Raw genomic sequence first — 18,490 nt, 5'->3', positions numbered from 1 at the left:
AAGCCATATGACGTTGCTCCATCACATTGTACTTTGTTGTTCCATCCTTTATAAGAGATCTAACATTTTCCAGTAATTTACGTTAAGCCAACTGGCCAGTAGTTAATAAAAAGTGAAAGAACTGTGGATGCTGTAATTCAGAAACAAAAACAGAAGTTGCTGGAAAAGCTCAGCGGATCTGTCAACTTATTTGCAGAGAAATCAGAGTTAATGTTTTGGGCCCGGTGATCCTGCTGAGGAAGGGTCACCGGGCCCAAAACATTAACTCTGATTTCTCTTTACAGATGCTGCTAGACCTGCTGAGTTTTCCAGCAACTTCTGTTTTTGTTTGTGGCCAATAGTTAATTGTTTTTGTCATCTTACCTTTTTAAACAAAGGTGTTACATTGGCAGTTTTCAAATCCTCTGGAACTTTTCCAGATCTACGCCTTCCTGGAAAAATATGATCAATGCATCCACTAAGTCTGTAATACTTTCCCTAACCTTTAGCCCAATTAGTTTCCTTAGCGGTTTTTCTATTGTGATAGTTCTTGTGCTTATTTCCTCTCTTCTTTTTGTCACTTCATTATGTAATCATTTTGGGATGCGACAAGTGCCTTCCACTATGAAGACTGATGCTAAGTACTTATTCAACTCCTCCACCATTTTACGATACCCCATTATTATTTCGACAGCCTCATTCTTTCAGGGGCCTATGTTGGCTTTGGTTCATCTCTTCCTTTTTACAAAGAGGCTCTTGCTATCAATCTTGCTGTTACTGGCAGTTTACCCTCAAAATTTATTTTCTCCCTGCTTATTTTTTGTTGTCTTTTGTTGGTTTTTAAAATTTTCCCAATACCTCTGACTTACCAGAAATCTTTGCCACATCGTATGTTTTTTTCTTTAAATCTGATGTTTTCCTTAACTACCCTGGTTAACCCTGCTTGGCTTACCCCCTTGCTGGAATCTTTCTTCCTCTCTGGCATATGTCACCCTGTCCAAATGTTTATATGTTTGTGCAGTGAAATGTTTAAAATATACTTTAAAAATTCAGGGCTGTTGCTTCTGATCTTTTTCATTTCTAATCTTGATTTCATATAGAAAGTGTGAGTGCATGGTCAGATGAAAATGAAATAAGTTCAGCTGGGAGCTTCTCCAATTAAGTACACTGATAGCACTTACTGTAGCCCTTCACCATATTCATCACACCAATTTAGGCCTCCCAGAATACACGGCATCAGGATTCACGGTCTAGAATTTAAAAGTTAATTTCCAGATATGATAGTGTGCCAATGCAAGTCCATCACCAGAACCCACTGTGGCAGTCAAACCCAAAGCCTAGAACTCAGGGGAGTTAACATTAACAGTTTAACATGCCAGTTAAAATCATGCCTGGAATACAGGAAAATTTCCTCCAGTTTAACTCTATAAATGTAATACGGACAAAATAAAATCTGTTTTGTAAATATACACGTAAAACAATGCATTACAGTTCCACAGGTCTTTGATCAAATTGCAATTTGTAACTCCAATCCTCGCTATGTTATGGTTTGCAATGTTTTTCACCATAATTATGAATGGAAGTTCCAAATTTTGAAGGAAAATGTGACCTTACCTAATAGTATTGCTATTTCCCGACCTAAAGTGCTCTGTGAATGTTTGTACCATTCAAGCATTGAAAATTTTTTTTAAAAGTTGCTATAGATTTATTACTACTTATTTTGTTTCAACTGATTTGATTCATGATGCTTTTGGCCAATGAAATAACTTAATTATTTCGAATTTCTATTCACTGTAATCAGCAATGTGTCCCTTGCTTCCAGTTTGATTGACAAACAAGGGAAGTTGCAGGCTATTAGAACATGCAAAGGAACATGAGTCTGTTTGATTTCAAAATGTAAAGTAAATCTCTTCATTAGCAGCATAATTTGTCAGCATTGCGGTTCCTTTATTATACCTTGAAGAGATTGGCATAATTACAGAACAGTCAGCTGTTGATTGTAAGATTGCTTTGACTAACACAATTTAGCTGTTTAACAATTTCTATTAAATGGTGTTGTTAACTAAGCAAAAATTCTCTGAAGGCTGATTTCTATCAAGAGCCCTTTCCAGAGCAGCAAGACATGTTATAAGACTTCTACTCAAAAGTCACTGACAGTTATTACAAATCAAATTTGGGACAATCATTTTAGCAGACATTTCTCCTCTTCAGAACAATTGGAAATCACACAACTGGTTAGAGATCAGACACTCCTTATGAAAAGAACTTAGGAAATCACAGCGGCAAATTGTAGGCTACTGCCTCATAATTTTCTTATTTGTGCCTTTTTATTCTTTCAGGGGATGTTAACGTGATTAGCAAGGTTAGCGTTGTCCATAATAAGTCTTGAGAAGGTGAACCACCTACTTGAACATAAGTAGTTCACCTGGTATAGGTACATCCTCAGTGCTGTTGGGAAGGAAGGCTAGATTGTTTTTTTGATCCAGGTAACAGTGAAGGAATGGTGATGTTGTTTCCAATTCAGACAGGCTTTGTTGGTGGGTAAATTACAATTTTTTTTCCACATGTTTGCTACCCTTATCCTTCTCAATAACAGAAGTCAAGGGAAATGAAGATGCTTTCACGTACTTGATGATTTCCTGCACTGCAGCTTATAAATGGTACATACAGTAACTACTGTGCACCAGTGGTGGAAGAAATGAATGTGTAAGGGTTGGATAGGGTATCAGTCAAGCAGTTGATTTGTTCTGAGTGATACAGATCTTATTGGAATTGTAGCAATTCAGACAAACGTAGTATATACCATCACACATATATCTTATGGACAGTCTTTAGGAGTTAGAAGGACGGTTAATTGCCATCTTGTTAAGTATCAAAGAGAGATGGTTAGATTTTCTATTATTGGAGATGGCCATTGCTTGCTATTTGTAGAGGACAAATGTTACTTGCTGCTTATCAATTTAACCCTGACTGTTGCCTGTGAACATGGCATTGAGGAGTAATGGAAGATTTTAAATATTGTGCAATCATCAGCAAGCATTTCCACTTCTGACTTTCTGCTCGATGGTAAATCATTAGGATGTTGAGACTCACGCATTACTATATGAGTTCCTCAGGATAGAGTTCTGAGGCTAAGATGATTACCTCCAAAAATAACAGCAAGCTTTTTTTGCACTAGATATTACTCTAACCAGTGGAAGTGTTTCCTGCTAATTCCCATTGACTTATTTTTTTTTAGAAATCCTTTATGCCAAACTTGGTTAAGCCCTCTCCCTTGCTGACATTTCTCAAGAGTACTGGGAATCATACTTGATCATCTACCTGCATTTAAAAAGTATTGAAATGACAGTGAAGTACAAGGATATCCTGAGATCAAGAAAACTACAATGCACAATAAGTACAAGTTATTTTTTTTTCTTTCATTTGGAATGACAGATGACATTTACCATAGGCAAATACAACAACAAAATGAATCCCTTATCATGTTCCCACCTCGTATAGCTTTTTTTAAATTTCACACTTACAATTCATTTGAAAAGCAAACCTTACAAACATTGAAATAGGTGAAAAACTCATCTGGCAATTCAGTAATACATTGAGTATTTTTATGTTTTGTTACATTACCTACATTACAAATGTGACTGTACTTTAAAGGCACTTCATTATTTGCAAAGCATTTTGAGATATCTTGTGGTGATGAAATGCTAGTCTTTGTTTTCTTATGTCCACGAATACAACTCAGTCTTGTTTAAGATGTTATTCTCTTTGCTTGTGAATAGATAACTCAGTTGGCATACACCAAAGTGAATGTACAGCAGAATTGCTGGAAGTAACCCTCGAGAATACCTGCTTCCCATGAAAACTAAGCAGTATGATTGCTGTGATAATAGAATGTGAGGCTGGATGAACACAGCAGGCCAAGCAGCATCTCAGGAGCACAAAAGCTGACGTTTCGGGCCTAGACCCTTCATCAGAGAGGGGGATGGGGAGAGGGAACTGGAATAAATAGGGAGAGAGGGAGAGGTGGACCGAAGATGGAGAGTAAAGAAGATAGGTGGAGAGAGTATAGGTGGGGAGGTAGAGAGGGGATAGGTCACTCCAGGGAAGACGGACAGGTCAAGGAGGTGGGATGAGGTTAGTAGGTAGATGGGGGTGCGGCTTCGGGTGGGAGGAAGGGATGGGTGAGAGGAAGAACCGGTTAGGGAGGCAGAGACAGGTTGGACTGGTTTTGGGATGCAGTGGGTGGGGCGGAAGAGCTGGGCTGGTTGTGTGGTGCAGTGGGGGGAGGGGACGAACTGGGCTGGTTTAGGGATGCGGTAGGGGAAGGGGAGATTTTGAAACTGGTGAAGTCCACATTGATACCATATGGCTGCAGGGTTCCCAGGCGGAATATGAGTTGCTGTTCCTGCAACCTCGGGTGGCATCATTGTGGCACTGCAGGAGGCCCATGATGGACATGTCATCTAGAGAATGGGAGGGGGAGTGGAAATGGTTTGCGACTGGGAGGTGCAGTTGTTTGTGGCGAACTGAGCGGAGGTGTTCTGCAAAGCGGTCCCCAAGCCTCCGCTTGGTTTCCCCAATGTAGAGGAAGCCGCACCGGGTACAGTGGATGCAGTATACCACATTGGCAGATGTGCAGGTGAACCTCTGCTTAATGTGGAATGTCATCTTGGGGCCTGGGATAGGGGTGAGGGAGGAGGTGTGGGGGCAAGTGTAGCATTTCCTGCGGTTGCAGGGGAAGGTGCTGGGTGTGGTGGGGTTGGAGGGCAGTGTGGAGCGAACAAGGGAGTCACGGAGAGAGTGGTCTCTCCAGAAAGCAGACAGGGGTGGGGATGGAAAAATGTCTTGGGTGGTGGGGTCGGATTGTAAATGGCGGAAGTGCCAGAGGATGATGCTTTGTATCCGGAGGTTGGTAGGGTGGTGTGTGAGAACGAGGGGGATCCTCTTAGGGCGGTTGTGGCGGGGGCGGGGTGTGAGGGATGTGTTGCGGGAAATACGGGAGACGCGGTCAAGGGCGTTCTCGATGACTGTGGGGGGAAAATTGCGGTCCTTAAAGAACTTGGACATCTGGGATGTGCGGGAGTGGAATGTCTTATCGTGGGAGCAGATGCGGCGGAGGCGGAGGAATTGGGAATAGGGGATGGAATTTTTGCAGGATGTTGGGTGGGAGGAGGTGTATTCTAGGTAGCTGTGGGAGTCGGTGGGCTTGAAATGGACATCAGTTACAAGCTGGTTGCCTGAGATGGAGACTGAGAGGTCCAGGAAGGTGAGGGATGTGCTGGAGATGGCCCAGGTGAACTGAAGATTGGGGTGGAAGGTGTTGGTGAAGTGGATGAACTGTTCGAGCTCCTCTGGGGAGCAAGAGGCGGCGCCGATACAGTCATCAATGTACCGGAGGAAGAGGTGGGGTTTGGGGCCTGTGTAGGTGCGGAAGAGGGACTGTTCCACGTAACCTACAAAGAGGCAGGCATAGCTGGGGCCCATGCGGGTGCCCATGGCCACCCCCTTAGTCTGTAGGAAGTGGGAGGAGTCAAAAGAGAAGTTGTTGAGTGTGAGGACGAGTTCAGCTAGGCGGATGAGAGTGTCGGTGGAGGGGGACTGGTCGGGCCTGCGGGACAGGAAGAAGCGGAGGGCCTTGAGGCCATCTCCATGCGGAATGCAGGTGTACAGGGACTGGACGTCCATGGTGAATATGAGGTGTTGGGGGCCAGGGAATTGGAAGTCCTGGAGGAGGTGGAGGGCGTGGGTGGTGTCACGGACGTAGGTGGGGAGTTCCTGGACCAAAGGGGAGAAAATGGAGTCCAGATAGGTGGAGATGAGTTCGGTGGGGCAGGAGCAGGCTGAGACGATGGGTCGACCAGGGCAGGCAGGTTTGTGGATTTTGGGAAGGAGATAGAAACGCGCCGTGCGGGGTTGGGGAACAGTGAGGTTGGAGGCTGTGGGTGGGAGGTCCCCTGAGGTGATGAGGTCGTGATTGGTGTTGGAGATGATGGTTTGGTGCTTGGGTGTGGGGTCATGATCGAGGGGGCGGTAGGAGGTGGTGTCGGAGAGTTGGCGTCTGGCCTCGGCGATGTAGAGGTCAGTGCGCCATACTACCACTGCGCCACCCTTGTCTGCGGGTTTCATGGTGAGGTTGGGGTTGGAACGGAGGGCTGCCCGTTCTGCGGGGGAGAGGTTGGAGTGGGTGAGAGGGGTGGAGAGGTGATTGCTGTGTCAGAATCATAACACTTCTTCATAAATCACGGTTAATGTATTTTGATAACGTTATTAGCTGGGGCTGATCTGCAAGGTTTTTGGCCTCATTCAACTAGATACTTCTCACTGACCCTCCATTCTTTCTTCGAGGCCAATTAGCCGGGTTCAGTTTGAGAGCACTGTTGATGCCATCTTCCACAGCATTACTGATGATTGAAAATGGACTGATGGGGCAGTAGTTGACTGGGTTAGACTTGTCCTGCTTTTTGTGTGCAGGATGCACCTGGAAAACTTTCCAAATTGTTGAGTAGATGCTGGTGTTGAGGCGTGTTATAAACCAGACCAAACCCCATCAAAATATATTAAGAAGATAGCCTACCAGCCCAAGCATTTCTTATTTTTAAAGAGTACTGTTCCAGTTGCAATTAATTTGGTCAAACTGCCGGAAGCAAAACACATTTTATTCTTACATTATAGTTAAAGTACAAACAAAAGAAAGACAAATTGGAATAACAATTCAACTGGAAAACTTAACAGAATAATAGGTTATTTAACTGCTAAACAACAACTGTTTTGATATAGTAACATACCATAAACACACCCTTGGCAAAGGATATTTCAGTGAAATAGATTGCCTCACATGCAACTCTATAGTCCAGCAGGAAAGAACATCAAGAGAAAATTTTGAGAGAGAAAGAGAGGCATTCAGTCATTTTGGTGTAACAGGGAGAGATGTATAACAGCTTCCAAATCCCAACAGCTACTGAAAACAAAACTTAAATCCTGGTTCTGTGGGCAGTTGAACACATGCCTTCATGCAGCTTCTATTTTAAAAAAAAAATGAATGTAGCTGCATTGCTAAGCTCGGGGCAGACAGCTTGTCTCCAAGTTTAAAATGTGCTTTCAAAGGGAACACATCAAAACAAATTTGTTACGAGCTGCGTTGGAACAGTTTGGCTGGAGGAGCAGCATTTTCTTGAGCAGAAGTACCATTGCCAGAATGCTGTCAGGACCCACAACCTTTGCAGTACCCAGTGCCTCCAGCTATTTCTTGATATCAGGTAGAGTGAATTGAATTTGCTAAAAGCTGCCAGGACCCACAGCCTTTGCAGTATCCAGTGCTTCGAGCCATTTCTTGATATCAGGTAGAGTGAATTGAATTTGCTGAAGACTGACATCTGTGGTACTGGGGACCACAGGAAGAGGCTGGAATGGATCATTCATGTGGTGTTACTAGTTAGGATTGCTGCAAGTACTTTAGAATTACCTTTTGCACTGATGTGTTGGGCTCTTCCACATTATGGATGGGGATATTTCTGGAGCCTCCTCCTCCAGTGAGTGGTTTAATTATCCACCAGCCTTCACGACTGGATGAGGCAGGACTGCAGAGCTTAGATCTGCTCTGTTGGTTGTGGGATTGCTTAGCTCTGTCTGTCATTTGCCACTTGTGCTGTCTGGCATGCAAGTAGTAGAATTTGGTAGACTCACCATGTTGTCACCTCGTTTTAAGTATGTCTGGTACTGCTCCTGGCATGCCATCCTAAATTTTCCATTGATCCCCTTGTAGTAATATTAGTGTGAGGGATATGCCAAGCCATGAGGTTGTACCTTCAAAGTATTAGTATATTGTTTTCAATCTGTCTGCAATCCTGAGCTATATTGCTTTTTCAAATGAGACCAGACAGGGTCATATTATGTTAAAGTACCAATCTACGTCAATTATAATTGAGTAATATAACAATAGATTAAACTAATTATGTTAATTAATGAGTATATTTTGATTGTGTGATTCTAACTAAACTAAATTAATTGTGAAATTTCCCGACTACTTTACAAGAATGGTTCCAGGAATGAGAAATTTCGATTATAAAGACGTATTGAAGAACTTGGCACCATATTCTTTGGAAAGAAAATGGCTGAATGGAGATTTCAGACGTTTTCAAAACCATGCGGGTTGGACAGAGTAGATGAAGAGAAGATGTTCCTACATTTAAAAGAAAAGAGAATGAGAGGGCATGGATTTAAAGTGATGTCCAAATGAAGCAAGGATGATGTAGTTAAGATATGGAATGCACTGCCTAGCAATTTGGTGGAAGCAGGTTTAATTGAGGCATTGAAGAGAGCATTAAATGATTATTTGGACAGAAATGGTGTTCCGGGACATAGGAAGATATGGCAGGAGATTGGCACCAACAAATGAAACCAGTGAAGATATCATAATCTGAATGGCATCCTTCTGCACCATAGCTATTCCGTGATATTGATCTTACAACTAAAAGTACATCTCATTTGAATGTTCTTCTTAATGCAGGGAAGGGACCAGATCAACTCTCACTGATATTTGTTAACAAAACAGTTTGATCTCTAAGAGGCAAATATAATGGTAGTGGGGAAATGAAACAGCATTTCTTCTGGAGGTGAGAGAGCAATAATGGGAACTGCAGATGCTGCAGAATCCGAGATAACAAAGTGTGGAGCTGGATGAACACAGCAGGCCAAGCAGCATCTTTAGGAGCACAAAAGCTGACATTTCGGGCCTAGACCCTTCATCAGAAAAGGTCTCAGACCGAAACATCAGCATTTGTGCTCCTAAGATGCTGCTTGGCCTGCTGTGATCATCCAGCTCCACACTTTGTTTCTTCTGAAGGTATTACTATTTTAGGTTACAATAATTTTCTAAAATATTAAGTAAAAGCTCCAGGAAAGTCCATTGGAGCATTTTTAATATTTATTTTCAGTGAATTATTTTTAGGGTAAAAGTGACACGTTAGAGCTAGTAGTCAAATTGCCCAAAAATTAACAGTTTCATTGAAACTCGTGAGCCATTAGCAGTATACAAGACTAATTGTATCTGCCCCATTCACTGCCTTTGTTGAGACTGATTAATTATGGATGGATCAAAAATCAAGCCTAGGACTTTCTGAACTTTATCATAGAATCATCATAGTATCCCTACAATATGGAAGTAGGCTATTTGACCCATTGAGTCTGTATTTACCCTCCAAAGAGCATCCCACCCAGACCCACCTCCACTGTCCTATCTCTGTAACCCTGCATTTCCCATGCCAAATCCACTTAGCCTAGACTTCCCAGGATACGATGCGCAATTTAGCATAACCAATCTACCTAGCCTGCACATTTTTGGACCGTGGGAGGAAACCAGAGTGCCTGGAGGAAACTCATGCAGACATGGAGAGAAAATGCAAACTCCACATAAACAGTTGCCAAAGTCTGGAATTGAACCTGAGTCCATGGTGCTGTGAGGCAGCAATGCTAACTTTTTATTGTACTATTCCTCAAGTTATCAGGGTAACTTTCAAAGTGGTTTCACACAGAAGGGCAAATCACTGCACAGAACTTCAACAGAAATATTTCAGAATTATGCTACAAACTTTGCTGATGTAGCCACAATTTGTAAAAATTACAGCTTACATACATAGGTCATTTTATTTTTGTTATTAACTGATCAACTGAGTTCCATGCAGGGTGCAAAATATAAAAAATGATTAAAGTGAGGTAATTTAGCAAACCACAAAATTTAAAATGCTAGGTTTCAGATAAGCCAAATTGAACAAGTGAAGCTTTAAAAAAATTACACTTAATACACTATGAATAAATTTATGATAAAATTTATAGAAGTAAATTTGCTGTGATTTTTGTGATATAAATGTATTTTGTGTGCTTATGATTTTTTTTGAGCTACAAATTATCTAAGTAAATAAAATTGAAGATAAGCCAACAGTTCTCATGTGGTATTTCTCTATGTTAAGTTGGAGGATATGCTGTTCCATGATGAGGAGCTTAGCATTGTGCAGTCTGCATGTGGTGCATGGCATTTGTTACAACTAGACTTACTCAGAGACTTTCTATGGGATTTTGCTGGAACTTGCTGTTCATTAAAATGCCATTTCAGCCTAACAATTCTACTGCCAAAATAACATATTTGTGAACAATATAAAATATTGTGCTTCTCCTTAACTGATTACATAGAACAATTGAGGGGCACAGGATGTATCAGTTAAAAAAAAAATTATATGTCAAATTTCTACAAAAGAAAATAAGGTGAGAGAGAACCACAGTAAGAATGATAAAAGAAAGGGGGAGGAAAATAAAGTTATTTATTTTACGTATATTTTAAATATTCATCAGTGATTGAAATCTAATGGAATGAGACTCACAAATTATAAAAGATGACTTCCAATGCCAGAGAAATTGTTTGACTGTCATTATGACACATCAAGTTATTAAATATTTACCTGGACTAGATTAGACAAGCTCTGACCTTTTTCTGACACATTTCACTTATGCATCCCACTTCGCACCCGAGATACTCACTATTATGAGTGTTGTCATGTTGATTTTCTGACCTGAAGTAAGCAAATTATTAAGCAAATACTTGCTGGAAAGTTCATAGAGAGTGATGGAAAGAGGCGCATAATTGGCTGTTGCATGGCAAAGTCATAAATTGAAAACACCTCAGACAAGATTGGTATCAGGTGAGGGGCATAAAATTATTACATGAGTGAGGAGCAGAAATGAATTTGTGAGGAGCGGGGCATAACTCTATGTTGCATCCTTTCGACTGAATTGTAAAAAACTGAATATTTGAAGATGTAAGGGGATCAAAGGTTATGGAGAAAAGGAAAGACAATGGAATGGCTAAGCAGACTTGATGGGCCAAATGGTCTAAAGCTGCTTCTATATCTTATGGTCTAAGATAGCATCTTCACCCGTTTTATTGATCACTCTATTACAAGGCTGTTTTAACCCATCCAGTTTTAAATACCTCCTTCAGCCCACAGCTACTATACATACCTAACATGATTAACCATCTAACGTTGCATTGGTCTAATTGGTATGACTAGGCAGGGTTAAGGGAAGTTGAAAGTCCTTTATTTTCTGTTTTGGTAATTCTTTCACATTCCATTAAGTTAAACCAGCATTTATTCAATCGAGATATGCTGCTGTTTTAAAAATTTTATGCTTAGATCAAGCAGAAGCCAGTGTGACAGAAACTTGACATGTCATCACTTCCAAGTGCAATCAGCACAAAAAGCTTAAGTCCTATTACTTATAAATTTCTCAAGACATTACTTCAAGTGTTTCAGAGGATGCAAGGTTTTGTTCTACGTAAAGTGCAACATATTGAGGCCGAGTGCCCTCATTATAGCAGATCCCATGCTCTCATCTTCTACCACAGTGTCATTTGGATCTTTGAGTTCTGAGGTTATCTCTTCTGCAATAACAAAATCCAACTTCATGGTCATTATTGTTAATTAACTTAAATATTTCAAGCAGATTCTCCCTAGCATTAAGTACTACCTAGAGGAATTTGGCACAAGAGTGTTAAGTATTCATATAATAACAGTGCCAGTTGTAAATTGACCCCCTTAACAGCTTTTGCACCTGTTTCAAACTACTGATGGAACAGCTAGTAAATCTGGGGAGGTTGTGTTAGTGTGGAGGGAGGAATGCAGACTGTATTCAGTTATATATATCAGGATATGCAGTTCTTTCATTCTAGTAAAAGTATTTTTTATGTATGTGTGAAATTGGTCAAGCTAGGTTTCATCAAACATTGCATTACTCAGGTTATTTTAATTTTCTAAACTAGTCAAGGTAGAACTTACAGTTTTTTCCATTCTCTGATTCGCTGGGGTAGACTTCTCAGTCTGAATAACCTATTTCCTTGCTGCAAATCACTTGTATTGACGGGTTTTGAGTTGCTTGTTTAAATGTTACATGTCCTATTTGAATGACTTATGATTTGCTCTAATTTTATTATCATTATAATTTGTATAAATGATTCAAACATTTGGAATTTCTAGAAAAAAAGAGGAAGATTTACATGAATGCCAGTGTTTTTCTTATCAGCTTTGAAATGATTGGTTGTATTTGATCAGACATATTTGTGAACTGTTATGAGATTTTAAGTTGTCTACATCATGATTGATTCTTGGATTCTTCAGGGCTGTAATTCAGTGACTTGGTCCAAAACACTTCTTCCTGAGTAATCCGGTTGTTTCAAATATTTTTATATTCCCACAGGTCTCCAAAGGTTGTGATTATGTGTTTGTGAGTGGCAAGGAAACTCTAGGCTCAATGAATGCCCGGATTATTTTCAACTATGAGCACTTGAGTGCCCCACTGGAGTTGACGGTTTGGGTACCAAAACTTCCTCTGCAGATTGAATTGTCAGATGGCAAATTAAGTCAAGTGAAAGGATGGAGAGTGCCAATCCTCCCTGATAGAAGGTGAGAAGCATGAATCAATCTTTGTTTTATTATGAAATTCACAGAAGTATCTCTATATAACAATTGTCAAGAGAAAACCTTTCTGACTTCATACCTTCAGTAAAAAAAATCCTATAACAAATAAATGCCAGATTTGCAGTTCAGAGCCTTTAAAGTTCACTATTTTTATGATACTGGAGCAATATTGATGTTCAACTTATAAAGCAAAGCAACTAGATAAAGGATGTGAATTTAATGGCCTGTTTGTAGTCTGTTACGCCTCTGGTAGCATTCTGAAAATCTGAGGAATGGTCGCCAGACCTGAAACGTTAACTCTTGTTTTTTCCTTCACAGATGCTGCCAGACCTGCTGAGCTTTTCCAGCAACTTTGTTTTTGTTCCTGATTTACAGCATCTGCAGTTCATTCATCTTTTTATACTGAAAATCAAGCCTCACTTTAAAGACTTTTCAAAAGAGGCAGAATTCCTCAATTTCTGATGAAGTGTCTAGGCCCGAAACATCAGCTTTTGTGCCCCTAAGATGCTGCTTGGCCTGCTGTGTTCATCCAGCTCCACACTTTGCCATCTAGAATTCCTCAATTTATCTGTTTTATCAACTCAAGTTGACAGAAAGCATAAGGTCAGGTATTTATACTTAACAATGGTTTTGTTTTACAAGGAAATAGGCCCTAGCCACCGGTGAATAATTATGAATTGTCTTCCTATAACACAACTCGGTAAAGCTCTAACCTCTTATAAACTCGCCATAGGCAAACACAGACAGAATTTGACAGATAAAACAGGGTGTATCGGGTGAAGGAAAAATCTGGAAAACAGTTCAATGGTCTCTCTTCAGAACGTCTGCTGAGATAATTTTTGTAATGATCATATTTCTGCACTGCTTTTCATCTTTATTCACTGGATGCTTCCATTGGTTTTCAGTAAGCACAGAGTAGCTGGTTCACATTTGCAAAAGGTCACTGGCTTATTAATTTAAAGTCACAACTTACAGCAACTGCTGAAGAAAAAAAATCTAATTTTCTTCATGGTTGAAGTAAATTTTACTGTACAAAGAGCTCCTGAGTGAATAGAGTTTGATAGCTTCTCTCTATCTTCTTCACAGTCGACAGCTGTTCAGCTGCCTGAAAATCAATCGTATAGTTGTTGACAGGCAAATTGTCATCAAAAACTGGCCTCTAGTCCTCAGGATAATCAGCAATTTGTTGCTGTCTGAATCTCCATTTGTATACATCCTTGGCTCTTACTCTTCTGCACCTTCTCGTACTAGAACATAGAACATAGAACATTACAGCACAGTACAGGCCCTTCAGCCCTCGATGTTGTGCCGACCTGTCATACCGATCTCAAGCCCATCTAACCCACACTATTCCATGTACGTCCATATGCTCGTCCAATGACGACTTAAATGTACCTGAAGTTGGCGAATCTACTACCGTTGCAGGCAAAGCGTTCCATTCCCTTACTACTCTCTGAGTAAAGAAACTACCTCTGACATCTGTCCTATATCTTTCACCCCTCAATTTAAAGCTATGCCCCCTCGTGCTCGCCGTCACCATCCAAGGAAAAAGGTTCTCCCTATCCACCCTATCTAACCCTCTGATTATTTTATATGTTTCAATTAAGTCACCTCTCAACCTTCTTCTCTCTAATGAAAACAGCCTCAAGTCCCTCAGCCTTTCCTCGTAAGACCTTCTCTCCATACCAGGCAACATCCTAGTAAATCTCCTCTGCACCCTTTCCAAAGCTTCCACATCCTTCTTATGATGCAGTGACCAGAACTGTACAAGTATGGCCGCACCAGAGTTTTGTACAGCTTCACCATAACCTCCTGATTCCAGAACTCGATCCCTCTATTAATTAAAGCTAGAACACTGTATGCCTTCTGAACAGCCCTGTCAACCTGGGTGGCAACTTTCAAGGATCTGTGTACATGGACACTGAGATCTCTCTGCTCATCTACACTGCTAAGAATCTTACCATTAGCCCAGTACTTTGCCTTCCGGTTACTCCTACCAAAGTGCATCACCTCACACTTGTCTGCATTAAACTCCATTTGCCACCTCTCAGCCCAGCTCTGCAGCTTATCTATGTCTCCCTGCAGCCTACAGCATCCTTCGTCACTATCTACAACTCCACCGACCTTAGTGTCGTCTGCAAATTTACTAACCCATCCTTCTACGCCCTCATCCAGGTCATTTATAAAAATGACAAACAGCAGTGGACCCAACACCGACCCTTGCGGTGTACCACTAGTAACTGGTCTCCAGGATGAACATTTCCCATTAACTACCACCCTCTGCCTTCTTTCAGCAAGCCAATTTCCGATCCAAACTGCTATATCTCCCACAATTCCATTCCTCCGCATTTTGTACAATCGCCTATTGTGGGGAACCTTATCGAACGCCTTGCTGAAATAGCTGCTATGTAAATCATGCATACAACGAGTGTCAGGTTACTTGCTTTCAAAAGCATGCTGACTTGGTTTTAAAACAGTTTCTTTTTTCATTTCAGTACATAATCAATTACAGAAAAATCTTTAAAATGTAGTTTTTAAAGCTATATCACTCTATGAGACAAATGACAATCCTTTGTTATTCTAAAAAATAGCAACCAGATTAGAATAAATGAAATAATGCCCCATTTAAAAAACATGCAAAAGAATTAATACTGATGTGCCGAGTATTTGTATTTTGAAATTTACACATCCTAATTGGAGGAGGCAAATCTTTCAAATTGATTCTCAACAGATCTGATAATTCTTAAGGAAAAAGTACCATTCCCATCATTCTTTTAAAAAGTTAAGCAGTCTTATTTAAGTCAATGTGAGGGACATTTTGCCTGAGGGAGACAATGGCCAAGTGAGTATATCAGGGAACTTGGTTCAAAGTAGGAATTTGGGGCATGGAGGAAAAAGTGCTTTGGAATCACAGAATCATGAAAATGTTCCAATTTAGAAGGAGGCCATTCTTCAAATGAGCATCATTAATTAGTGGCAATTTACTGTTTGTTCTCCACACTTTCATACAGTATTAGAGGTGGCATGGTAGCTCAGTGGTTAGCACTGCAACCTCACAGCGCCAGGAACCCAGGTTTGATTCTAGCCTCGGGTAACTGTCTGTGTGGAGTTTGCACATTCTCCCCATGTCTGCGTTGGTTTCCTCCGGGTGTTCCGGTTCCCTCCCACAGTCCAAAGATGTGCAGGCTAGGTGGATCAGCCATGCTAAATTGTCCATAGTGTTCAGGGGTGTGTGGGTTATAGGGGGATGCGTCTGGGTAGGATGCGCCAAGGGACAGTGTAGACTTGTTGGGCTGAAGGGCCTGTTTCCACACTGTAGGGAATCTAACGTAATCTCTATTTCTATTCAGGTAATCATCCAATGCCCCCTTGAATGTCTCCATCACATTTACAGACAGTGTATTCCATGCCCTAGCAACTTGCTGTGTGAAAAAAATTATTTTTTACACCTCAGCCTTGCTTCTTTTGCACAGCACTTTAAATTTATGCCCTCTCATTCTTGGTCCTTTTATAAGCAGGATCTATCGTCTAATCTATCATATCCACTTCTGATTTTGGAAATCGCTATCAAACCTTCTCTCAGCCTTCTTCTCCAGTCTATCCTCATAAATGAAGCTTCTCATACCGGAACTATTCTTGTAAATTGGTCTGCAGTGCCTCCAATATATTTACATTTTGCCTAAAATGTAGTCGTGTACAAGTCCAACATAACTTCCTTGCTCTTGTTTACCTATAATGAAGACATTGACACTGTAGGCTTTATTTTCCACCTGTCCTCCTACCTTCAATGACCCATGCGCATATCCGTCCAGGTACTTCTGCTCTGCACAATCTTTAGAGTTTTATCCCTATTTTGCATTGTATTTCAATAAGCTTCCTACCAAAGTGCATGATCTCACATTTCTCATTTGTCGCTACCCACTCCACCAAATTGCCGATGTTGTTTTGGAGTCCCACCCTATCCTCCTCACAATTTACAATTCTTTTAAATTTTGTGGTCATTTGAAATTGTTCCCCAATGTCTAGATCATTAATATATATCCGGAAGAGTAAGGATTCCAATACCAACCTCTGGGGAACTTAATTACAAATCTTCTTGCTAAATGAAAAATATCAATTGACTATTACACTATGTTTCCTGTCACACAGTTTGCATCTATGTTGCCACTGTCCTTTTTGTACCATGACCTATATATTTCCTCACAAGTTTGTTGCGAGGCACTGTAACAAATACTTTATGGAATTCTACTTATACCGCATCAACAGTGTTACACCCATACAGCCTTTCTGAAATCTCTTCAAAAAACTATAGCCAGTCAGTTAAACATAATCTCCCTTTAGAAATTCATGCTGATGCTTCCTTACCAACCCACCTTTTCTACATGATAACTAATTCTATCTGGAATAATTGTTTTCTAAAAACATCCCCAACATTGAAGCTAAATTGATTGTTTTGTAATTGTCCTTACAACCTCACTTGAACAGAAAAGCTTATTGAAGTAAGCTGACTGCAATGAATGAACTATAGAATGTGGAGGTTGATGAAGGGTGGGGAGAGGGTGTTTCTTTTTTACTGATGTGTTGGTTCAGCCTCCAGCATTTGATTTCCAAATTTTTGCAACAGATTAGTAACAATAACTGTGTTAAATCAATAACTGGTATTGTTCGAGACTAAGTTTTATCAGTATTGTAAGTATTGCATTGTTTCATCAGTGTTGTAACATTTCCTGGCAGTGCTAAAACATAAATTGTGTTAAGTTAAAATTAATGAATTAAGAAGTGCTAATAAATTAACACATATTTGAGTAGGTGTGGCTGATTGCTATGATTACAGAATATGGGAGTTTCTGGATGCTGATGTGATCCAAAGAAAGCACATCTGTTGGAGGTGCTCGTTGCTGCAGGACTTTCAGCTCAAGAAGTATTGAGATGGAGATGCTGTGGAAGTGAGAAAGCCACCTAGACACTATTCCAGATGGTGATCATATATCTTAGGATAAGATCTTCTAATTTCTTTTTAGTGGTTAGGGGCGAGTAGGTATGAATGCAAATGAGGCCATATGAGGGCCCAGAGGACAGGAGCATGTGAGCTTCAGACTTGCATTGTCCAACCTGTTTGAAATTTTCCCAGCTTGTTCGGATGAGGGTAAGGACTGCAAGGTGGATGGGCTAATTGGCCATAACATCATTGTACAGGAAGCAAGAAGAGGACAGTGATAGAGGGACAACTATAATTATAGGTGATTTTAATTTACATATAAAATAGAAAAATCATATTTATCACAGTAGAATGCTTTCAAGATAGGTTTTGGCAGCAACATTCCTAAACTAGTTAGACAGCAGGATATACAACTGTTCATAATGTGTAATGTGATAGCATTAAGTAACGATCTTGGACTAAAGTCACCTCAAGCAACATAATATGTTTGAATTTTACATCCAGTTTGAAAGGGAGAAGAGCAGGTCTAATACCAGTATTTTAGATTTGTAAAAGCATAACTATGTGGTTGTGGAAGTTAAAATAGCTGAAGTGAATCGGAATATTAAGCTTGAACATGGACCACATTGGCAGACATTAAAAGGTATATTTCAGAATACTTATAATTAGTACATTTATACTATAAAAACATCAAACAGGGGGACCCACCAACTCTGATTAACTAAAAAAGTTGAGAACATCAAATGGAAGTAGAAAGCACACATTTGTGTAGAGATGTGGGGCAGATCAAATGATTGATTTAAATACAATACATGGTGGAGAATGTCTAAACCATTAATCAGAGCAAATAAATTAGAGCATGAATGAAAGCAGTTGTGAAATGTAAAAACACATAGACAGTAAGTGTTTCTGTAGGAGTATCTAAAGAGGAAGTAAAGTGGGTCTTGGTCCTCTAAAGCATGAGAATGGTGAGTTAATAATAGATAACAAAGAAATGACAAATGTAATGAGCAAATGCTTTGCTTCAGTATTTTCTATCAAGGATAAAATAAATCCTATAAATACCTGCATATCTGGAGGTTGAAGGAAGAGAGAAGCTTGGAGAAAT

The 18,490-nt window shown here is 40.3% G+C and overlaps 1 protein-coding gene across 2 annotated transcripts in view; it reads left to right on the top strand.

The window, feature by feature from the left end:
- The window catches only part of tmem132e (transmembrane protein 132E), a 583,956-nt gene that overhangs the window by 425,504 nt on the left and 139,962 nt on the right, over positions 1-18,490 (top strand). For both annotated transcript variants that reach the window (XM_048557374.2, XM_048557372.2), the window contains one exon: positions 12,223-12,428. In XM_048557374.2, the coding sequence (XP_048413331.2) occupies positions 12,223-12,428 (206 nt within the window). The remainder of the gene's footprint in view (positions 1-12,222; positions 12,429-18,490) is intronic.

This window comes from Stegostoma tigrinum, chromosome 27, assembly GCF_030684315.1.
Source record: "Stegostoma tigrinum isolate sSteTig4 chromosome 27, sSteTig4.hap1, whole genome shotgun sequence".
Classification (NCBI taxonomy): Eukaryota; Metazoa; Chordata; class Chondrichthyes; order Orectolobiformes; family Stegostomatidae; genus Stegostoma; species Stegostoma tigrinum.
This window is presented reverse-complemented; position numbering and strand designations above follow the sequence as displayed.